This window comes from Prosopis cineraria, unplaced genomic scaffold (genome assembly GCF_029017545.1).
Source record: "Prosopis cineraria cultivar Desert tree isolate PC_DT_omini unplaced genomic scaffold, ASM2901754v1 PC1, whole genome shotgun sequence".
NCBI classification, from domain to species: Eukaryota; Viridiplantae; Streptophyta; class Magnoliopsida; order Fabales; family Fabaceae; genus Prosopis; species Prosopis cineraria.
The window spans coordinates 52,563,712-52,588,422 of NW_026555332.1; the positions used below are offsets into that span (position 1 = coordinate 52,563,712).

Genomic DNA, 24,711 nt, shown 5'->3' on the forward strand with positions numbered 1-24,711 from the left:
TCAAAGCCACCGAGGCCATGCTTCATGTGCGATGGTCCACACTGGACTCGTGACTGCCCCAACCGCAAGGCTATGAATGCCTTGGTTACTGAGATGAAGGATAACCGGGACAAGGAGCAACAGATCGACCTTGGTTCCCTCCAACATTTGAATTCCTTGACTGGACTCTTTTCTCCATCTAAGAAGGAAGAGAAGGGTCTACTTTATACTGATCTTGCTATTCAAGGCAAGTTCGCCTCTGCCATGCTCGACACAGGAGCATCCCACAACTTCATAGAGGCTGAAGAAGCCAAGAGATTAGGTATCCAACTCAACAAAGGAGAAGGCACCATCAAGGCAGTGAACTCCCCAGCCAAACAAGTCCTTGGGATTGCCAAGGATGTGAAGGTGAAGATCGGGGATTGGCAAGGTACGTTAGACTTTACTATTATCCCTATGGATGATTTCAAAGTTGTATTGGGACTTGCTTTCTTTTGCAAAGCACATGCCTTCCCTATTCCCGAAGCCAAGTCTACGGTGGTCATTGACTCCAACATGATCCGAGTAATCCCCTTGAAATGCTTGGAGAAATCCAACCCTATGATTTCTGCCTTGCAATTCAAGAGGGGTCTCAAGAACTCAGAAGGGTATATTGCTACTGTACGTTCATTGGCCGAGGAAGAGGATGGCCCAACCATGCCACAGGAAACCTTACCACCTTGCATCCAAGAGGTGCTACAGGAGTACAAGCACGTCATGCCTGATGAGTTGCCCAAAAAACTACCCCCCAGAAGAGAGGTAGACTATCAGATCGAGTTGGAGCCTGGTGCCAAACCATCTGCCTTGGCACCTTATCGCATGTCACTTCTAAAACTTGCAGAGTTAAGGAGACAATTGCAAGATCTCCTTGATTCAGGATATATTCAACCATCTAAGGCTCCATATGGTGCTCCAGTCCTTTTCCAGAAGAAGAAGGATGGATCGTTGCGAATGTGCATCGACTACAGGGCCTTGAACAAGATTACTATCAAGAATAAGTACCCGATACCTTTGATCGCCAACTTGTTCGATCAGCTTGGAAAAGCCAGGTACTTCTCTAAGCTTGATCTCTGATCCGGGTACTATCAAGTACGCATCGCCGCAGGTGATGAACTGAAGACAACCTGCGTGACGAGATATGGAGCATTTAAGTTCCTTGTCATGCCCTTTGGACTGACGAACGCCCCGGCAACATTCTGCACACTCATGAACAAGTTATTCCACCCTTACTTAGACCAGTTCGTGGTGGTATACTTGGATGACATTGTGGTGTACAGCAAGACTCTTGAAGAGCATGCTCAACACTTGAAGAAAGTCTTCCAGGTACTCTCTGATCACAAACTCTATATTAAGTTGGAAAAATGCTCTTTTGCCAAACAAGAGGTGGACTTCTTGGGCCATAAGATTAAGGATGGGGAGCTCATGATGGACCCAACTAAGGTGCAAGCCATTCAAGAATGGCAACCGCCTACCAAGGTCCCAGAGTTAAGATCATTTCTTGGTCTGGTAAACTACTATCGACGGTTCATAAAGGGATATTCAAAAATCATTGCTCCATTGACAGATTTACTCAAGAAGAACAAATCTTGGCATTGGTCACAAGATTGCCAGGATGCCTTCAACAAGCTGAAGCAGATGGTCGCGCAAGAGCCTGTTATGTCCTTGCCCAACTACTCCAAGCCATTTGAGGTACACACCGATACCTCAGACTTTGCAATAGGCGGCGTGTTAATGCAAGAAAGACACCCTATTGCGTACGAGAGCCGCAAGCTCAATGACACAGAGAGGCGCTACACGATGCAAGAGAAAGAGATGTCTGCCATCATCCATTGTCTACGGACCTGGCATCATTACTTACTTGGGAGCAAGTTCACTATTATGACAGACAATGTTGCTACGAGCTACTTCCAAACACAAAAGAAGCTCAGCCCGAAGCAAGCTCGCTGGCAAGATTTTCTTGCTGAGTTTGATTATCGATTGGAGTACAAGCCAGGCAAAGCAAACGTGGTGGCGGATGCCTTAAGCAGGAAAGCCGAGTTAGCCACTCTTTCAGCAAGCATGCCCCAGAATGACTTCCTTGAACGAATCAAGGAAGGTATGTCTCAGGACTCATCCGCAAGCGACTTAGTAAAGCTTGCTATCGAAGGCAAGACTCGAAGATTTTGGGTGAATGATGGAATACTCTATACCATTGGGAACCGAGTCTATGTGCCGAAATGGGGCAACCTTCGAAGGGATGTCCTAAAAGAGTGCCATGATTCCATGTGGGCCGGACATCCAGGTATGACCAGAACACTTGCTCTCATACAAAATCATTTCTATTGGCCACATATGCAAGATGATGTCGAAGCATATGTGAGAACTTGCTTAGTGTGCCAGCAAGATAAGGTTGAACAATAACATCCTGCTGGTCTACTCGAACCTTTGCCGGTGGCTGAGAGACCATGGGAGAGTGTCTCCATGGACTTCATAGTTGCTCTCCCTAAGTCTGAAGGATGTAGGAGTATCATGGCGGTGGTTGATAGATTCAGCAAATATACCACCTTTATACCAGCCCCAGCAGATTGCAAGGTCGATGAAGCGGCACGCTTATTTTTCAAGCATGTCGTAAAGCTATGGGGGATCCCTCGCAACATCATCAGTGATCGAGATCCCCGATTCACCAGGAAATTCTGGAGAGAACTTTTTAAGCTCTTGGGGACAGACTTGAATTTCTCAACAAGCTTTCATCACCAGAGCGACGGACAAACAGAGCTGATCAATGCTTTGTTAGAGCTCTACCTTCGGCACTATGTGAGCGCACATCAACGAGATTGGGCTAAGTTGCTTGATGTGGCCCAATTCTCTTACAACTTGCAGCGAAGCGAGTCGACAGGTAAGAGCCCTTTTGAGATAGTTACCGGACAACAACCTCTAACCCCCAACGCACTTGCCACACCATACAAGGGAGACAATCCAACTGCCTATAAGTTTACCAAGGAATGGCAAGAAGAAGCCGACATTACTCGTGCATGCCTAGATAAAGCTTCCCGAAAAATGAAGAAGTGGGCAGACAAGAAGCGACGCCCCATTGAGTTTCAAGTAGGTGACTTGGTCATGACCAAGTTATTGCCGAATCAATTCAAGTCACTACGCAAAGTCCACAAAGGCTTGGTCAGGAGATATGAAGGCCCTTTCCCTATCATCAAACGTGTGGGAAAGGTTACGTACCAGGTACAACTCCCTCCTAAGCTTAAGATTCATCCTGTCGTCCATGTTAGTCTCTTGAAGAAATATTACAGAGATGAAGAAGATCCATCTTGAGGTATCTCTAAGAGAGCACCGACAGCGATCGTCACTGAGTACAACAAGGAGATAGAAGAAATCCTTGCCGACAGGGTGATCAGAAAGAGAGGAGTTCCCAACTATACTGAGTACTTAATCAAGTGGAAGGGTCAACCAGACTTTAAAGCTAGTTGGGAACGTGAAGACCTCCTGTGGCAGTTCACTGACCAAATCGAACGCTACAAGGAGGAAGGCGCGACGAGGGCGTCGCGAAATCAAGTGGGGGAGAATGTCACGTTTTGTCATTTTTTACAAGGTTAAAGAGGTCCGGAATGCTCCAAAACCCTCCAGAAGGCTCCCAGCTAACCTTAAGAGTGCTAGAGAGTGCAAGAACATTCTAGAGAAGCCTACACAACTCTAGCCTCAATATTTTAATATTGTCTCTAGATTCCTCCATTTAAATATCTAGATATTTGTTAAGAGAATTCTAGAGAATTAATTGTAACCGTAGGATAGATTTAATCTCCACCGTCCATTAAGGAGGTGGGAACATTCTAGATCCAAGGGGAGGCTTATAAATACCTCACCCCTCCTCGTTTGTAAATCATCCTTGAGTTCTCAAAGCTATAGAACTCTCACATTCTCCAAACTCTCTCTACTCTCCTTTGCCTTCAAGCTTTCCCTTTCCTTTACTTAGCCAAGCATCCTCCTTTCATACGAGTTAGGCTTACTTAGCAACTTCTAGTGAAGGTTGTCTAAGCGCCGCACGGGTTGAAAGACTAGCCCCGTGACATTTCGCTCAGCCTCCATTCAATGCATTCTAGCACTTTCTCAAGCCATAGGAAGAGATAAAATTCAGTGCTAGCAGAACTAACAAGTGACTTGTTCTTACCTATTGAACCTTCTTCATAAGATCTCTAATCACAAAGGTTGGGTTGCCATCACCGTTAATTTCAAACAAGCTTAAGTCCTATTCCCCTCGATGTTTCAATAATAAATTTCTTCCCTAAGGGTTTAGTTAATGGATCCACCAGATTTAACTTTGATCTCACATAATTGATTGAGATGACCCCATCTTTGAGCAGCTGCCTCATAATACTATGTTTCATTTGAATATGTCTACTTTTGCCATTGAATGTCTTATTTTTAGCATTGTTATTGCAGACTGGCTATCATAATGTAAAGACACTAATGGTGTGGGCTTTTCACCTATTTGAATACTTGCTAAGAAGTTTTTCAACCACTCAGCCTCAGTCCCAGCCAGCTCCATGGCAATGAACTCAGAATCCCTTGAGGATTTTGTGTTGATTGTCTGTTTTGCAGACTTTTAGGTTATTGCACCACCACCAAGAGTGAATATATAACCACTAGTAGATTTTGTCTCTTCTAAATTCGAAATCCAGTTAGCATCACTGTATCCTTCCAATACAATGGGAAATCTACTATACAATATACTATAATTCATGGTACCTCTTAAATATCTCAAGACTCTCACCAGAGCTTTCCAATATTTATTGCCTGGACAGTGGGTATATCTACTCAATCTGCCTACAACATAAGCTATATCAGGCCTTGTAAAGTTCATCAAATGCAACAGATTCTCAATAATTTGTGCATACTTAGATTGAGCAACTGGGTCACCCTTGTGCTTTTTTAATTGCACACTCGAATCATAAGGAGTACTCAGAGGAGCATCTTTAAGATGTTCAAACTTTCTAAGAATTTTCTCAACATAATGTTCTTGGGAAAGCAAGATTCCATTTTCATTCCTTATGATTTTTACACCCAAGATTACCTTGACTTCACCCATATCTTTCATGTCAAAATTTGAAGAAAGAAAATTTTTTATTTCATTAACAACACACATACTAGAGCAAAAAATTAGTATATCATCAACATATAAGCATATAATCATACCATCATTATTCACAAGCTTTGTATAAACACACCTTTCTACTTCAACAGTAGAAAATTCACTAGTTGTCAAAACTTGATCAAGTTTCTCATGCCATTGCTTAGGCGCTTGTTTTAAGCCATACAAAGACTTTACAAGTTTACAAACTTTATTTTCTTGCCCAGGAATCACACATCCCTCAAGCTATAACATGTAAATTTCTTCTTCCAAATCATCATTTAAAAAAGCAGTTTTAACATCCATTTGGTGAACAAAAAGTTTGTAAATTGAAGCCAAAACAATAAGAACTCTTATAGAAGAGATTCCAGTCACAGGAGAAAATGTGTCTAAATAATTTATATTTTTTTTTTGAGTAAAACCCTTAGCCACAAGCCTTACTTTATACTTATCAATTGAACTGTCTGAAAAATATTTGTTCTTAAAAATCTATTTACACCTAATAGCCTTAGCTCCTTGGGGAAAATCTGATAAAACCCAAGTTTTATTTTTCCTTAAAGAATCAATTTCAATTTATATTACTTCTTTCTAAAATTTGGCATCAGAAGAAAAAATAGCTTCATAGAAATTTTACGGTTCATCTTGTACTAAATAAGTGTAAAAATCATCTCCAAAACTTGTTTCTTTCCTTTGCCTTTTACTTCTTCTTAAAACCAAATCCTCATTTAAATTTTGTTCAAACTCTGAATTCTCAACAGGTTTAGAAACATGCTTAATTTTCAAGGGAAAATGTGTTCAAAAAATTTAGCATACTTAGTCTCTATAATTGTGTTTTGGTCTAAAACATCACTTTTTAAAACTAAAAAATGATACACTGCACTTTGTTCAGCATACCTAATAAACATACAATTAGAAGTTTTAGAGCCAATTTTTTTCTTTTTAGGATCAGGCAATAAAAATTTTGCAAGACACCCCCACACTTTCAAATATTTTAAGTTTGGGGTAAACCCTTTCCATAACTCATAAGATGTTTTCTTTGTTTTCTTATGAGGTATCCTATTTTATAAAAAACATGTAGACAAAATAGCTTCATCTCACAAGTTATTAGGTGCAGAAGAACTCACAAGCAAAGAATTCATTGTTTCTTTTAATATTCTATTTTTTCTTTCTGCAACACCATTAGACTCGGGAGAATAAGGAGGTGTTATCTCATGTATAATTCCTTCTTTTTCACAAAAATCATTTAACAAAATATATTCTCCACCTCTATTTGATCTAACCCTTTTAATTCTTTTGTTTAACTGATTCTCAACCTTTGCTTTATATAAAAGAAATTTTTCAAAAGCCTCATCTTTATTTCTTAACAAGTATACTTTAGTATATCTTGAAAAATTATCAATAAAAGTGATATAATATTTTTTACCACCTCTAGTCATGATTTGTTTTAAATCACCTAAATCTGTATAAATTAAAGATAGTAATTCAGATTCTCTTTGACTAGAAAAGTGAGATTTTTTACTTTGTTTAGTTTCTGCACATACTTCACATTTTCCAAAATCATTGTTTTTAATTTCAGAAAGTAGTCCAAGTTGTTGCATCCTATTTATATAACCTTTACTAGCGTGACCTAGTCTAACATGCCACAAATCAAATGAATCAACCATATAAATAGGCATATATTCAGAAGATTCAGTCTTATTCATTTCATCAACATTTAAAACAAACAGTCCCTGATTACAATACCCTTTGCCTACAAACACATTATTTTTTGTCATTACAATCTTGTCAGATTCAAATGACACTTTAACCCCAGCTTTCCCTAAAAAAGCAACTGGCACTAAGTTAGCTCTAACTTCAGGCACATGCAGAACATCGTTTAGAGCTAGAGTCTTTCCTAATGTGAGCTTTAAGACCACTTTTCCTTTTCCTTAAACTTTAGCAGTTCGGGAATCAGCAAGGTAAACATGGTCTTCCCCTTCCTTTACAAGATTATAGGCGGTAAACATCTCTTGGCTAGCATATATGTGCCTGGTAGCCCTGGAGTCTCCCACCTATTTCTTCACATCAAAAATCAAGAGAGCTTGTGACACCACTGTAGCAATGATGTCATCATCACTGTCACCATCTCGTTGTACTAAATTTACATTTGGCTTTCGAGGCTTATCACGATTTGCTCTCTTCCTACACTGTGCTGCATAGTGTTCTGGTTTACCACAGGCAAAACAGTCTCCTTTCTTTTTGAAAGAGGGGTTAGAAGCATTGGGTTTGTAATCAGATTTTCTATTTTTCTTGTCTTTAGTTTTAGAATCACACCTCTTGTTGTAAGGCTTTATCTCCACCGGGTTGGCTTTGGATATCATTTCTCTGGTTCGAGCTGCACATATTGTATTACGGTTGGTGTCTTCAATGATGATGTGAGTGATCAAATCAGTCAAGGATAGCTGCTTCTGTTTGTGTTTCAGTTGCTGTTTGTAGTCAGACTATGATTCTGGCAGCTTCTCAATTAGCATCCCAGCAACGAACTTGTCTGAAAGGTTGATGTTTTTAGCACAAAGCTCCTCCAGCAGCTTATGATATTTGTTGATTTGCTCCTTTACATCCTTGTTCTTGGTCATCTCCTATTTGTAGTAGTTGCCCGCAACGAACTTTTGTTTGCCGGCATCCTCAGCAATGTACTTTGTCACCAAGGACTCCCATATCTTACAAGCTTCCTTATAGACACAGTAGACATCGAACAAATCATTAGATAAAGTGCTAATGATAGTGTGTCAGCATACCTTGTTTGCATGAGTCCATGTAACTCTCTGGGCTTGATCAGTATCAGCAGGAGGCTCGGATTGAGCAAGAGCAGCAGCCACACCATGCATGTCAAGAACAGTGAAGACTCATTCCTACTAGCGTTTGAAGTTTCGGTCGTCAAAGACTTTTATCTTCGATATGTCTAGGAACGACCTCGGTAGGGGAACGACAACAGTGGCAGGGACATACTAACCTTCAACTGAACCACTGTGCACACCTTCAGGAGTGACATTTTCAGTACTATTCGTCGCCATTGGGCTGAATAGTTCTTAAAATTGTTGGCGACATCGGCAGAAATGCAAACGATGAGTACGAATTACTTGAGTTGTGCCCGAAAGGACACTGTCCTTAAGGACTATTCCGGCACGCCTTCCGATGACCGACAGTTCCCCAAGATTAAACAAGCACTTCCTCAGCAGAACGAGGGAATAGAACAATAGAGACTCAAAGTAAACAAAAACTTATAGACAGAGGGAGGAGAGAACCCCGAAAACTCAAGAGGCTTATTTCGCTCTATCAGCACCCATGGCTATATATAGCCTGAAGGTGGAGACATGAACGTTGGGGGGTTACCACCGGATTAAAGGCTTGGTTACACTGTCATAAAAATCGTTTAAATACTTGTCTGGAAACATTGGGATTGTGCAAACGTAAAATGCATTTAACCTCTTGTCTGGAAACGTTGGGAAAATAAAACGTTTAGAAAATTCATTTGGTTAATGATCAAAAAACGTTCTTGGTTTGATTTTAAACTTTAGATAGCCAAAAATTGAGTTTCTCCGGCAAGCCAAAAATAATTATTTATTTTGTAAAAATAATCCAGTAAAAGGAACCCATTACCTCTTGAACTCGCTCGCAGGGGGGCGAATCGACTGATTTCAACTGCGATTGCCCTGAGTTGGCCTGTTTTATGTGCGCGAGGCCACTTCTTCACTAAGCCCATTTTACTAGCCCACTTCATTTCTTAGTATATATACATCAAGAGAGTCTTTCTTTTAATCAATGTGGTACTTTAACACACATACAACACATGTTACGCAGGATCAAAGTTTCTTCCATTGCCAACCACCCCTTTATACTCTCAGTCTTTGAGAATTGTCGCCATCCACTTGACACCGCTCACTTCTTGTAGTTCCCCGACCCTCAAACCCAACAAGGTCTCTGGTAAGAATTTGACCATAATTTTGATGTTATCATCTATATCCACAACATAAGAACTTGGCTGAAGTGCCATAACTTCTCTAGTTTGAATTCGAGCAAAGTTATGGGACACTGGAAAGGGCTTTGCAAGGTTGGAGTTAAATTCATGACAAGAAATTGCAACAAGTTCACGACATTTCTCCAAAGGTAGCAAAGTTGGTGCAAGCTCTTTAAGCTCCATGGACCGAGACAATGACAACCCTGAATTTTGGCCGCTAAAATGTGTCGATGGTCATGAAACCCACATGGCTTCTACGGTAGCAGTAAAGAATAAGAAATTATAGGAAATAGAGAAAGGGAGAAAGGCAACCATTGATTGATTTTTTTAAAAAAAATTATTTGAATGGCATTTTGATTATTTTTCATATAAAACATAATTTTAATTTAATCTTTTGATTATGGAGTGTAATTTCAAAATTGATTGGGGACTGAGTTGAAATCAAGTCCCATGCCTAATCCTATAAACAAATTCTCTCATGGAACTTGGGGAAAAAAAAAAAAAAAACTCAACGCATGATAGTATGACACTATATTTGTTGATGTTCCCCTGTCTCTTTTCATTTTATTTTATTTTATCGTATTATTCGTCAAATCCTTCCATGCTCCAAAAGAAAGCATCCAAAATGTTGCTCGGCGGAGGTGGCTTTCACTTTCAGTGGATCTCCTTCCTATACTCTTCGCTTGGCTCATCGTCTCTGGATTCTCTCGCCGTTGTTCTTTCCCAATCCACTACCTAATGAGGTATTGCTTCTTTTACACTATTTTCGTCTATATCCTTTCTCAACGGAGTTTTGCTTTGCTTCGGACTGTGCACCAGCCCCGGCTTAAAGCTTTTCTAGCCCCCCCCTTTTGGGGGGGCGGGGGTGGGAGTATTTGTGAAATTTCTTGACGGGCATTCGAGGGTTCATGAGTATCCTGTTTGCCGAAACTCATTTGGGCTGAAATGCAGCAAATCTTGGCTCATTCTTCCTGCCCGATCAAATCAAGACTCCTTTTCTCCTTTTCTTGTAGAATCACATTTTACAGCCCCACTTGTTTGTAAAAGGATTGAGTGTTATGAGCCCTTTTTATTTATTTATTTATTTTTTTCAAGTTCGGCGTTTGATAATTTTTTTCCTCCTGTGTAAGCAGTCGTCAACCTGAAGTTCTCTGGGCTCAGCGTTCTGATAAGGTTTATCTTACTGTTGCTCTACCTGATGCCAATGATGTTTCCGTTAAGTGTGAGCCTCAGGGTTTATTTAGCTTCTCTGCTAATGGAGTTCAAGGTGAATCCTACAAATTCAGCTTAGAACTTTATGGACCAATCGTAGCTGAGGTGAGCTGTTAACTTGCACTCTAGTATTAATCACTGGCTACACATCTGCAAAAAAGAAAAAAAAAATTACTGGATGCATTAGTATACCGCGTGTAATTCTGTGCGTTTTTCACGTGGACTCCTTTTTTATGGTTACGTGATGATAACTACTGCAACACCGATAACTAGATTAGAATCTCGAGGTTTGGAGTTGGCTACATGCATTACTAATCACAACTATTTGAGACCTCCATATGGATTTTCTTTTTCCATTCATTTGGCGTTACAGACACTTTCACCCTTGGATCGATGTAACTGCAGCTCTCCTCCTTTTTCATTTTCAACTTTTGGATATTTTTCTACTCTTTCAATCCGGAAACTTTGTTCATGTTGGGGTTCCTAGGCCAAGGGTGATTCTTCCTGATCTTATCCCTGTTCCATTACACAACCTCTGAGTGAATAACACAACTGTTCACTAAATCAGCACAAGTTAACCTAATTCTTACTGACACTATGAGGCACGAACAAGCCCTTGCCGATTTGCCACCTCTCATTTTCCTCTCTCCATAAGTTAGTTCTCTGCCTTATGGGGTTGTTGCTCTTGTTGCTGTCACCTTATCTTTCTGTAGTGTGTAATGTCCATAGCTCTAATAACCGTTGCTATACCTATTTACTATCAAGTCTTCATTGCTCTCACAAGTAAATACTCTGTTGTTCTGTCCTGTTTTTTAAAATTTCGTTTACCATGCCAATTTTTTTTAAGGTTGAAAGGTTGTGTCTTTAAATTTTTAACTGTTGTATAGGGTTGTAAAACTAAATCTGGCTTGAGAAACATACTGTGCTCAATTCAAAAGGAACAGAAAGGATGGTGGAAAAGGCTGCTAAAGTCTGAAGAGAAACCTGCACCATACCTGAAGGTTGATTGGAACAGATGGTGCGACGAAGATGATGAAGAATCAGCTTGTAAGTTTTTTTAACTATTCTTTGATGCCTGATTTTTATTGATGAGCATCTCCAAAAATTTTCATGGACGTGAACTCGACAATCCATACATATACAATGAGTAATTTATGTATATATAGTGAGTTATGCTAGTTGTGCAGCTTTAAGGTGGAAAACAAGAAATATTGAGTACGAGCCACTAAATCTATACAGGTCATACATGCTTAGCGAGTAATGCCAGTTGCACTACTCTCAGGTGGATAACCAGAATTATTGACCACCTGCAACTTAATCTATCGTGTAACTGGCTTAGTAACTTCAAATTGGAGTGCTTTAAGATTATGGGCCATCTTACACATACTATCCGTCGTTCTTCTGCTTGGTAATTTACAGTTACACATTGCTTTGGAAAGGGATAACTATGCATCTTTTGTCTCTCTTTTGCTAATGAAAAGACTGTGTATATGGAATGGTTCTGGCAGCATGGAAGTAGGTTTCCGCAAATGCATCTACTGGGGAAGAGATTGTTTGCTGTTTTTCATTTGCAATTATTGAGCTTGTTTGAGGCCCCAAACCCTATGGGTTTGCATTAAACTGTAGTTAACTGACTTAACTCTCTTGTTGAATTTAACTTTTGAAAAAAATGGTATGTGACTGAAGAAAATGGTCTGTGACTGTAATTGAGTCTATGTTAATGGTTTATGAGATTAGAAATTATTACAAGAACTGGAAACTGTTTGCTCAAATGCTGATTTTGTGCATTATCGATTATTAGGCCATCCTTGGCTTGATAGATCTCTAAAATTAGATTATCAGGATCCTTACCCTTGTAAATTATCTTCAATTTCATGAAGGTTGCACTACCATGTTCTGAAATTCTTATCTGGGAGTTGACAACAAAAAATACTAGAATGACTTCTCTTTGGGAGTATTTTAATTTTAGTGCTCTGATTGAGCTTTGTGTGGATTTATGCAGCTGACGAGGAATCTGATGATGATGCACGGGTGAGTTGATTCCTTCTACTCGTCACACATAATTTAAAACTTTTCACTTTGACTCACTTTCTGGTTTCTAATATTGTCAAACGCATTTTTCTTTACAGTTTGTGGGACAAGATGATGGGAGCAGTGACGAGGAAGGGATGTTGTGTGAGTGACCCTCTTGTTTCCCTGGTTTAGAATTTGTTTTACATTGTTTAGTGGAAGCATATTTGTCACACAAATTTTTTTCTTATTATGTCAAAAAACGCATACTATAGAACTGTAAGATCTGTTGGTGGTTCCTATTTTTGGCACTAACTTATCATGCGAACACGAGCAATCTGCTGAATTATATTGTGTTAGCATAGGCGTCTCCCATTTTCTTATTCATACAATTGGAATTGAGGTCTGCAGCACTCATTCATCCTCCCTTAAACCTGACATACATTATTATTATTTGCAGATCTCCCTGATTTGGAAAAGGCAAGAGGATAGGAACCCCTGTGATAGATTTTATGGAATTGCTACCTTAGATTGGACTCGGGTATCATGGGGGAAAGAAGCTTTTGGGAGATGGGTATTATGGAATTGCTGCTTAGATTGGACACACTACGGTAGCCTACTCGGTAGGTATCCACTGTGATAGATTTTATCTTGTACATAGAATCTGGTAGGTGGTTAGACATCGTTGGTGTGCGAGGGCTTGGTACAATTCTGGCATCTGGTCATGATTTCTTTTATTTTGCGGATTATATGCTCATGTGAGTCTCCTAATCATTTCAACAATTTACTTCGTTGTGATCTGTCCTAGACTTTTGACCTTTTTGGTTCCTTTTTCCGCTGGTGTCATTGATGCATTAAAAAAAGAGAAAGAAAACAAGATTTCTTCTATTCCAGAGACCAGAGTTGAGCTTCTAGGAGCTGAATTATGGCCCCATATTTTGGGAGTCACAATAGGCGACACATGTCCTGGTTAATCCATTTTCTAATTTATGAGACACGAAGGCCAATATAGAAAAAATAATCTTAATCCTACGGTAAAAAATCCTGATTACAAGGCCATTTTATGTTAGATCTGAGGAGGAAAGTATGCTAATGTGCGAGTGTTTTTTCCCCCTCCCAAAATCATATATTCTTTACACTTCTTTTTTTTTTTTTTAAGAGAAAAATAGAGACGCAAAGTTGTATTTTGCTTTCTTGCAGGCCCGAATGTTTTAGGTCTTTTTCCGGTGCGCCCATTGACATTGAGAGAGATCAGATATGCCTTGAATTCCGAGATTCGTGTTATAACACGTGTAGCTAGGCCGAAAGTGCGTGTGTCAAAATTCAGGGTTTGTTTCTTTTACCCAAGAAAAAAATCAGGATTTGTATGCGGTATTTTTCTTTAAAAAAAACAAAGAAAGAAAGAAAGGAGAGAAGAAAAAGATTCATAAATACTGCAGACTAAGCAATGCATGTCTTGTGTTTGTGGGATTAAGCTACTGAATCGATCATTGAAATGATTAAGTCAATAAGTTATGAGTTAGTAGTTTAATTAGGGGTAAATTTGGAAGACAATTCGGTTATGATTAAAATAATACAATTAAATAAAAATACATCAATTATAAAAGTATTTAACTAAATTTAAGATCAATCTCTAATATTAGGTACAAATATAATAATAATTATAAAAATATAACCACTCAAAAGTTGAATAATAATAAAATACAACATTTTAAATATTTTTTTTTACAATTACAACCCTTCAATAAATAAAAATTTTAAAATTAATAATCACCAACACTAAGATAATTATTAACTTTATTTAAATCTCTAGGCACTAAGACATTAGGAGTTGAATGAGAAAAATTAGAACCATTAGCAATAATATCAAGCAAAGATGAGGCTTTGAAACATTCATATATTCATCACCTACAACAAACAATAATTAATACTAATGAATATGTAAAAAAATTGATGGTATTATAATGTTATATACTTGTATTAGAAACTTGATAGTAGATTTAATCCTTCATAATTCGTCTAAAGAATTGATAAAGCATTCATAGTTTCATCCACTAGGGATTTAGGACTCAGAGGACCCTCTATTCTTCAAAGGCCAAGATTCAAAGACTGAATTCATTTTTTGAATTATTTTTTTAGTTTTTTTAATTTTAGAGTTAAGTTAAAAAAAATTAAAATCCCCCAAATTTTTTAAGTTTAAAAAAAAATTAGCTTTTTTGGAGAGTTTTGGCAAAAAAAGGGGATAAATGAGAAAAAATATCCACAAAGTAATTAGATTGTTAACTTTGACTTAATGCCATTAATTTTGATTGTTAAATGCTAACTGTACATGCCACGTGTTAATCTTTACTGACGTAGACTAAAAAGGGGTAAAAATATTCACGGGCACCCAATATCTTAAAGTGACGAAAAGGGTAAAAATACCCATAACGTTACATGAATGAGTGTAAAAGTAATTAGACTATTAACTTTGACTTAACGCCATTAATTTTGATTGTTAAATGCTAACTGTACATGCCACGTGTTAATCTTTACTGATGTAGACTAAAAAGGGGTAAAAATATTCACAAAGTCGTTGGTCAAGAGCAAAAATATTCATAACATTATTAGAGTTGGTGCATAAGTGACCAATACATCTAATTACTTAAATGTTGACCGTTTAGTTGACACCTAAATAGAAATTGATTATTTTTTCACTAATGTAGACAAAATATTTTAAGATGAATTTTTGCGGATGTTGATCGATCATTGTATAAGTACCTATAATGTTACTTTAATAGGTGCAATAGTGATCAATTTTGTCAAAATTAATGTCATATGGTTTATTTCTATCACAATGTATCTTGCCCCCTTCCTTTCTCCCTCTCGACTTATTTTTCTTGTTTGCAAAACTTGAAATTTAACATAGTGAGATAGGTTGTTCAAAATCGAAGATTGAGATTGAGCACATCTAGTTTAAGAATATTGTCACAACCTTAAGCAATTACATTCACGATAGATTCAAAATTTTTAAATAATTTTTGTCACTGTTGCTGTAACATCCCAATTTAAATTTTAATAGTTAATTTGGGTTAATAAAAATTTTAAAAAAAATTTAGAGGTAAGCAAATTAGTAGGAGATGATTATTAAATCTAACTTAGGATATAATTCTAAATTAAAATTAAAAAAATTAATTAAAAAAATAATAAAAAATATTATTAAATTATTACTATAATTAAAAAAAGAAAAGGTATTAAAAAAAGGGAAGAATAAGAAGAACAAGTTTGCTTTCGGTGGCCGCGTAATGATTACATATAAAACAATAAAAAAAGAAAGAAGAGAGAGGAAAGAAGAAATAATAAAAAAATGTGGGACCCACTGAATTTTTATAAAAACTCACCTATTTCCTTCTTTTCTTCATTCTTCTCTGTGCGCGAGCTGAGGTCGAGAGAGCGTCTAGTTTCGCCGATGCGGGAGATCTGAGTTTTTAAGGTAAGAGTTTTTAATAAGATATTTAGGGTGTGATTTTAAACTTTTTAAGACTAAATAAGTGTTCTAAAAAATTTTTTTAGTCATCTTTCTTTGGTTTCTGATTTTATGGTGGTAGAAAATTTAGGATTTGAAAGAGGGATGAATTTATGTTGAATAAATATAATTTTTGAGGTTGTTAGTAGTATAATAAATGTTCTAGAGTATAAATTTATTGATGATCTTTGAATTTGTGGCTTATGGATCAAATTCTAAACTAGATTTAAAAATATATGTTGATTTATTGAGGTTTAGATGATTATTTGGGATGAGAAATGAATTATTATGGCTATAGGATTATAATTCTAAGCTAGAGACTCAATTTTTAATTTTTAAATATTTTAGGTGCAAATTTTTAAAATAAAAAAGAAAATGTTGATAATAGAAATTAGTTTAAAATTTGATTTTTAGATTATTAATGTTTATTGATGAGTAAAAGAGGAGTTAAAAATTTTACTTAATAGTATTAACTCTAAATTTGTATTAAGATTGAGATTAAAAATTACATTATATTTTTTAATTCTATTATTAGAATTATTTTATTAGTTTCAATAATTGAAACTAATATTTACAAATAATATGTTATTTGTAGATTGTGTTATTGGTGAAGATTGTGGTGGGAGAGAAATTGTAAGGAATAATTTATTGAAAAAGCCACGAGGTAACCATGCTTTTAATTTGTGATTAGTGTTACTTCATGTTAATTGGGTGATTATTGAGAAAATTATGAATTTTTTAATATTGTATATTGTGCAATATTATTATGAATTTGTTTGGTTATTGTGGGAGGTGTTAGGAGACTTGCTATTGTTGTATTTTTGTGCCGCGTGGTACGTCCCTATTGGAGCTCAATAGGTGGCTTATAAAGGCTCGTGCTAATCTATCTTTGGCCGGGTAATTTAGCACCGAGTGAGGGCTACGGCTCAAGGTTAATGGAGGGATATAAGGATGGTTGTTTGTGTGTATTGTAATATTTCTTATATTTGTTGGAATTATATTATTTTTAATTCTCACTTAATAAGTACACACTTAACTGTTGATATATACTATCATAAATTGGTATTGGTTACTGGGACTTTTAAGTCTCATTATGTGGTTAACAATTTTCAAGAGAAGAGCCACGAGTGACACGTTACGGCTTCGTTTGGTTCGGGGGGAGGGGAGGGGAAATTTTTAAAATTTTCCCTCCCCTCCCCTCCAAAGCCTCCCCTCCAAATTAGGGGGGAGCTCCCCTCCCCTCCCTTCCCCCTCCTCCTCCTCCTCCCCTTCCTTTCCCTTCCCTCCTCTTCCCTCACCTCCCCTCCCCTCCCCTTCCCTCCCCTCGAACCAAACAGACCCGTAGAGGAGTCCCAGAGGCTTAGTGGCATAGATCCACTGTCTCTTTTGGATATTTGATTTATGATTTATAATATTTTATATTGCCAATATTAGAGCTTTTTGTTTATTGACAATTATATGAATATATAAATGTAATTATGCCTTTCAAATTATTTATATTTTTGGTACACTTTGGATGACTGTAATTTTAATATTTGATTTACTTTGGATTTGTTAAAATGGCATGATTATGAGGCCAAATAACTGGCTTGTTTTGAAAATTGACTAAATTATTTATTTTACTTGTTAGAAGTATAAGGATGGACAAATGTGATTTAGTTTACTTGTTGAAAGTATAAGGATGGATAAATGTGATTTAGCCTAATGGCATGTGGGAGGTAAAAATTTATCTAAAATATTATATTGTGTGAGTTGAAGCCAATTATAAAATATTTTATATTAAAATTATTGATATAAAAAAATATGTTGGGTGGCTGTAACCCAACTATGGTTGAGTTAAATTATTTAAAAAAAATTGGTGTGTTATAGTTGCAAAGAAACAAGCAATTTAATTTGATATTCAGTCAAAATGACATTTTCTCACATGATGTTCATACAACAATCGATTAACTTTCAGAGAATTTCATCTAAAAATATTTTTTATCAACATCAGTGAAAAAATAGTTAATTCTTGTTTAAGTGTCATTGAAGAATTGGATGAATTGATCACTTTTGCATTAACTTTGATAACAGTATGGGTATTTTTTCTCCTGGCCTATGATTTTATGGATATTTTTGCCTTTTTTAATCTACGTTAGCAAAGACTGACATGTGACATATATAGTCAGCATTTAACGATCAAAGTTAACAGTATTATGTTAAAGTTAAAAGTCTAGTTACTTTTGTAACCATCCATGTAACGTTATGGGTATTTTTGCCATTTTCATCACTTTAAGATAATGGATATCCGTGGCTGATTACTTTTTAAGTATTTTTGCTACTTTACCAAAAAAAAAAATGACCTAGCAACTTGTTGGGTTACCGAGGGGGTTATTGTTAGACTGGATTAACTAAAAACCTGGACCGATGGAGAGGCCGATTAATTGGTCAACCCGACTGATCCGATTTGGGTTTCCATTTCATATGTGGGATAGGTAATAAAACTTAATTTTTCAAATTTCTCTATTATCGATTTAATGGTTTAAATTATCACGTTAATTTATTGAATTTTAAAATATAAATCAACTCTCAAATTAATCTAACATAATATAAATAAATTCTCAAATTAATCTAATATATTCTCACATTTATGTATAATTTTAATTTCTTTTCACTATTTTTACCTCACAAGGGAAAGGATCATCAAAGAGAAAGGAAGAGGAAGGAGTTGTGGAATTTTATGTTCTTGGACATCAGCTTTGTGTGCATGCAGGATAAATACTGGTATGCATCAAGTTGACGCGCTCGGTCAATAAAAATAACTTTTATCATATTATTAAAAATAAATATGAATTAATTCTATTACAAATAATGATAAAAAAATGCAAAAAAATAAGATAAAAAGGACACTTTATTCTTAAAATAAAATTATTAAAAATAATTATACATTTATATATTTTTATTGGACAAAACATATATAACACGACAATAAATGTAAAACTTTTTCACAGCAGAGAATGCCTATCAAAGTGAACAGGTTCTGATGATGGAGATAACAGTGAGGAAGCTAGAACGGTATTTGACTGTTGCTACACCATACGTCTTCCTTGTTCGGTATATCAAAGTCTCTTCTCCCTCTGGTAAGGACGTGGAGAACACAGTGTATTTCTTAGCTGAATTTAGCCTTGTTCACCATGCGGCCGTGATATTGTATTGCCCCTCTCTTATTGCTGCTTCTGCTGTATATGCGGCTCGCTCTGCCCTAATAAGTTTCACACGTTACACATCTTGCATCGGAAGCCTTTAATCTTCAATCATTCCAAAATATATCTAACATTTTATGGGACAGTAGAAACGTGAATTTTTACATGAATTCTTCAATGTCTTCCGTTAGGTACACTTTACATGATATGCTGGATATAGGGCAATCTCACAAACAGCTAATAATTAGCAGTGTCAGGATTCTTGGCGTCTACAAGGCGAACAGGGATGACTGGAATTGAATCCCACCATTCCTTGAGTCGTCTGTTCCCTGTTCCCGAAGGCTTGCCTCCTTTTGATGCTATGAAGCTTTGCAATATAATTCCCATAATCACCAGCTTCAACGGAACTATTGCCAGTAATATTGCCAAACCCGCCAATGCCACCATCACTGTATTTGAATGCTGCCCCAGTAACAACAATTATCACCATCAATAACAGAAAGCATTCCCTCGCAATGAAATTTTAAACCCATAATTAAACTGAATTACCGTATGGAAGTGCTGAGTGTGGCAAGTTACAGGGAATACCTTATGAGCCTTAGAAATAAATATTGACCATATCTTTAATATGGTTACATTTGCTATCTGCATCACCTCACGAGCAGTGTTCAATCCCTGTTGGGCAGACACGATGCTCTCCATCGTAGACTGTTCAGAGGCTGTACTAATTACTAACTCGTCGCACTTTTCATTCAATCTTTTGTGTCTTGCCTCCATCATTTTCGTTATTACCCATATCAGAAAAATTGCCAATGCCTTGCCAATCCATTCCCTGTGTTATATAAGTGATGTTAAGTAGCTTCTCGTCTAGCTAGGCCGACACTTGACATTTTAGAGTCTCACACACAATATGACAAATATGTAAGCTAAAAGATTACAAGGGAAAAAACGGAAAGAAAAGAACTTACATATAGGTGAATATCAGGGATGCAGCAAGCACAGTAAGAGTAACCATTGGTTTTTGCCATGTGAAGATATCTTGAAACCAAGGGACTACACGTTGAAGTGGCTTTAGTAGCTCCTATAAATAAATTCCAAGTCAATCATGATTAAGTCTCAATTCCAAACACAAGTCATGTTTTATCTCCACCTTAGAAAGCCTATAATTTCTCATCGGCAAACAGGAGGGGTTAAAGCATCTTAAAACGCTTGCTCGACATAACGTGAGTTTAAACTACAATCCTTGTCATCTCTAATGTTGACCTTAACCCCTGCCCTCATTTGAAGTGAACAGAGAATCCGACTCCCTAACTTTCCTGGGAAAATAATTTTAAACAAAATTATAATGATCCATATTTTCTGACACAGTCAACTACAGTTTGCAAGCGATATATATCATGAATTGAGTTAAAAATATGATTCTTCTTACACGAGTTAAATGCTTACCATAAGAACCATAACGCTGTCAGTGATTCCTTCCTCTTTTAACTCTTCAGTGGTGGCTTTAGCAATGAGAGTTTCCTTTTCTTCCTCCATAGCTTGTTTAATAGCTGTCTCCAGCGAGAAGGCACTTTCTTCTGGACCGTTAACACTTTTACATGCTTGTATAGCCTCTTTAACTTCCAGTTCTGCACCAGAAATGATGGGCCTAGAAATGTCCATACTTCTAAGGATTGAACTCGCACTGCATGGGTGTGCACTATTACCCTTCTTGAGGCTCTCAGCAAGTTCGTCTAGCACATAATCTCCCTTTGGTATCTCATCATATAAAGAAAATATTAAGAACTTTGTTGGAGCAGGAGGTGAAACTCTTAGCATTTCTCTTGCAGCATGGAGCCTTATAATCCCTAGAATTGTCCTGGCATGCATCTCCCATGATCGTACGGGGCATTCTATTTTGTATTTTGATAAAAATTGATGTAGCAACATAATTTCCTTTGTCAGCGCAAGCCAATGATCCCTTCTTGTGGAACTTGTCACTTCTGGAAACTCCAGGACAATGCCCTCTGATCTACAAAATTCAGAAGAAAAAAAACCTGGTAATTCGTATCAGCTCGTGTGATTATTTTCTACGCCAATAAAGAGATGCGAACGTGTTATACATACATATATATATATATAAGAGGTGGGAACAAATATTGCATCAAAATAAAATGTCCCCACCCTTGAAGCCATAAGAGAGAAAAAATTACACTCAGTAAGCTATAAAGCGATATATAGAGAGCCAAAGGTTCCAAATTTCAGAATCATTAAAGATCATGTTGATACATAATGGGGGCATAATTCGACAACTTTGTAGTGCTTCTAAAACCAAGATCATTTAAAAGATTGTGACGACAGAGGTCTAGCATTAGAGAGTGAATGAGAAAACTGAAGAGTTTCCACCAAAATTACACACAGGTTTTTCTGAAATTCAATAGTGTAAATGAAAGTCAAATATTCAATATGCATAGTTTTTCTTCTGTGGAACTTTTATATACACGTTGAACAAAATAACTCCAAAATCGTGATGGTGATGGATTAATGGCAACAAGTCAATAACTGCTAGAATCCTTATAAGGCCTTTGTTTAGGGATCTACTTACAGCTCAGGTGAATCATAGATTATAGCCTTGTCAAAAAGCGGAGCTCCCCAGGGCCCTGTAGCAGCCGGTTTCAGGGTGTGCTCCGTGTCCCCAGAAAGGTCTATTTTTAGAGCATCTTCATATTTAATCACTCCTGAGGCCTCAAAGTAAAGAGCATAGTTGCTCAGTGTAAGCCTACCTGGAAAGAAAGAATGAATGAGTAAGAGAGGTGGAAAAAAGCAGCATTACACCCTTGAATAATTAAAAATACCGGCGACGTTCCAACATGTCATAAACTTGACTAGTCAGACTGATCAAATTACAGACCTGCCCAACTTGTTGCTCCAATGTGTCGAACTACTCTCTGAGAGTTTGCTGTTCCCTCCACGTGTAATATAAATTCGTCATCAGCCATCTCTATGCCATTTGGTGTTGCTTGCTTTTGCAGATGTCTTATGCACCTGTAGAAACATTAATTAAAAAGGATGGGAAGTTGATGATATGAATCTGAAACACTTCCCAATACTATGAATTTTTGTTAAGGCATAAAACAGTTGGAGGTCCGCCGAAGCGTTTCTAAATTGCACTTATCCCACATGAATTCTTTTTAGAATAGGTAAGCCTAATTTGCTTTCTCCACTAAAGATGATGATGATTCTCTAAATTTCATTTTAACCTATCCTATTCCCCTAAAAAAGAAAAGAAAAGAAAAGAAAAATCATGCATTCCAGAATAGCATGTCCCTGCTGAGAATGGAGGGGCTTCCTGGCATTATGTACTTTTAAACCATTAAAAAGCGTGAGAAAAATTATATTTGGAATCAGATGTATTACTTGTCCATTTCTTTTAAGAAGAAGTCGTATGCGGGAAAATGTAGTCGGTGGCCTGTTGGTGCTGTTAAAGTTTCAAAAGTAAACCTTCCATTTGCAACATCTGCTATTAATGGAAGCAAAGATGCCAGCCACACAAATGCATCTTCTCCAACGTTGGGCTCATTACTCACCTGCCAAAAATCATGCATGAAATGCATTACACAAAATGTATGAATTAAGTAGCCAGTAACCAGGAATAATAACTCCAATATTTTTTTTTTAGAAAAAAATCCTATGTTTACCAGATTGTCAAAGTGGAGTGATTATTAAATGCAAAGAAAATACTGCAGCCTGCATTAAATATTAAACAATGTGCAAAATCTCAAAGATTTCGAAGCCTAGATAACGAGGGGCAAAGTTCTTACAAGGAGAGGCATGATGTCTGAGTAAAACAGAGGGATTTCATCTCGTTCTTCATGGATAACATTAAGAGGCATCTTCCTCTCTTCTTTCTCCTTTGCAACAGACTCCTGTAGACCTCAAAAAGTAAATTAAATAAATAAACTGTAGCATGTGTATTTGGTCATTTCAAATCAAGATTGAACTTTGGAAAATATGAGTTCTTGTTTCTAGCAATTAATATGATTGAAGATAAACTCCTCCTGTCCCCCAAAAGATTTTCAGATCTCAGAGGCATATAAATGTCCCAGTCACAGATATAAATACAAGTTTACTCTGCCACAAAGATACAATTTAGAAAGACACAGGAATAATTGTGTTACGCGGACCGTGTGCTCGTCTTCATCGTAGTAGCTTGGCCTCTCCCAAGCAAGCATCAAGTCATATGTGAACCTGCTAAAAGACCCATCACTAATCTTTTCCTGTATGTCGTTGCACATGTCACTAATAAGCGCCCTCTCGCTGCAAAATTCCACTAATTTCTGGCAATAATTTCCCGGTTCAGCTTTCCATCCGGCTTCAAACTCTCCGACTACTTTCTCTAAAGGAGTGCCCAGTTTCCTGACAAAATCCAGATTATTCGTTCACAATTTGTTAAAAATTAAATACGTTCGTGCTTTAATCGAGTTTCTATAGCGACCATAAGAGAAGGCAAGTATTCGTATATTACTTTATTTGATTTCGCTCTGTTTTTTTGTGATTCTGGTGGATGATAGTGAAGTATATCATAAACAATGGGAAAAGAATATATATATAAATTTAAAATAAAAGAAGAAGCTGTATTTTCTAAATGTCTCCATATGATTACGTAGCCATTTTCATAGCAAATGTGGGAAGTGAGAGGGAGAGAGAGAGAGTAATACTGGGAGCATCTTCGGACGACGTCCTCAGCAATGGAGGACAGGTACTTAAGCTTCGTCGTTTCCATCACCGTCGAGGTTTCCATAACTGCTCTGAGCTCTCTCTATCTGGGGCGTGGGGAGGAACCGAAAACCCAAAAAACGTCGTTTAATAGGAGAGAGTCTGAAACGTGTAGGGGTTTAATGTCTTCCACGTCGGAACGGTAAGGAGGCACCATGCAACACTTGGTTCTTGCCCCTCGTTTCCTGCATGATTAGCCATGTGGATGATCCGTCTTCTAATGCTTTGGGCCATGGGCCGACAACCACTTGGGCCCATCGTAACTAACAGCATCGACCATTTTTTGTTTTTGAGCAAAAAGGGCATAGACCATTTACCAGACTTTTATACAGAGACATACTTATACTTAATATCCGATTATATCTTCAATAAAATTATTTATAATAAAAAAATATTCATGAGTAACTAAAAAGAAAAAAAGTTACATGAGTATGCTTAAAACAGTGTTTTCTCCTATAAGATACATGTAAGCCATGAAAAAAAGTTACATGAGTATATATAATATAATTATGCTTTTTTAATTAATTAAAGAATTAAAGAAAGTATGGCGATTTTTTTTAGGCCAGCAAAGAAAATATGGTGATTATAAACCGTTAGCTGTGCGGAACGCTGGTTTTTATTTTGAGACATGGCATCGTTGTTTGATTTTCGAGACGGCTGTAATTGAATTTAAGTAATTATTGTCCACTACTAATCTGATAACTTTTTTATAAAACTAAATTGATGAGTGATAACTACAAGGTAGTGAATTCAAAGAAAACATGTTACCCATTTATACTCAAATTCTTTGTACTCTTTGTACATGTGATCAATTTTCTGGGCCCTTTTTTAAATTTAGAAGCTGTACATATTGCAAAGATATTGGATAACCAATGTGATTTGAACTAATAAAGTCTCATTTTTTATCAATTAAATA

General features: G+C 36.8%; 2 protein-coding genes across 3 annotated transcripts; one reads left to right on the top strand and one right to left on the bottom strand.

Moving 5' to 3' along the window:
* Positions 1 to 9,725: 9,725 nt before the first annotated feature.
* Positions 9,726 to 13,241, top strand: LOC129284471 (co-chaperone protein p23-2-like). 2 transcript variants are annotated; one of them, XM_054919967.1, is made up of 6 exons: positions 9,726 to 9,874; positions 10,265 to 10,448; positions 11,231 to 11,390; positions 12,346 to 12,374; positions 12,473 to 12,518; positions 12,814 to 13,241. In XM_054919967.1, exons 1-6 carry the CDS (start codon positions 9,870 to 9,872, stop codon positions 12,843 to 12,845), a joined length of 456 nt encoding a protein of 151 aa, XP_054775942.1. In that variant the 5' UTR covers positions 9,726 to 9,869; the 3' UTR covers positions 12,846 to 13,241. The 2 variants fall into 2 exon arrangements, with proteins under 2 accessions (XP_054775942.1, XP_054775950.1); XM_054919975.1 differs by lacking the exons at positions 12,473 to 12,518; positions 12,814 to 13,241 and having other exon boundaries at positions 12,224 to 12,363.
* Positions 13,242 to 18,748: 5,507 nt separating this feature from the next.
* LOC129293267 (uncharacterized) lies at positions 18,749 to 23,847 on the bottom strand. Its single transcript, XM_054931139.1, has 10 exons — positions 23,738 to 23,847; positions 23,204 to 23,435; positions 22,841 to 22,945; positions 22,437 to 22,606; positions 21,931 to 22,064; positions 21,625 to 21,802; positions 20,487 to 21,051; positions 20,009 to 20,121; positions 19,629 to 19,872; positions 18,749 to 19,502 (listed from the first exon to the last, which is right to left on the bottom strand). The coding sequence occupies exons 1-10, from the start codon at positions 23,818 to 23,820 to the stop codon at positions 19,278 to 19,280; spliced, it is 2,049 nt and encodes a 682-aa protein (XP_054787114.1). The 5' UTR covers positions 23,821 to 23,847; the 3' UTR covers positions 18,749 to 19,277.
* Between the last annotated feature and the right edge of the window lie 864 nt (positions 23,848 to 24,711).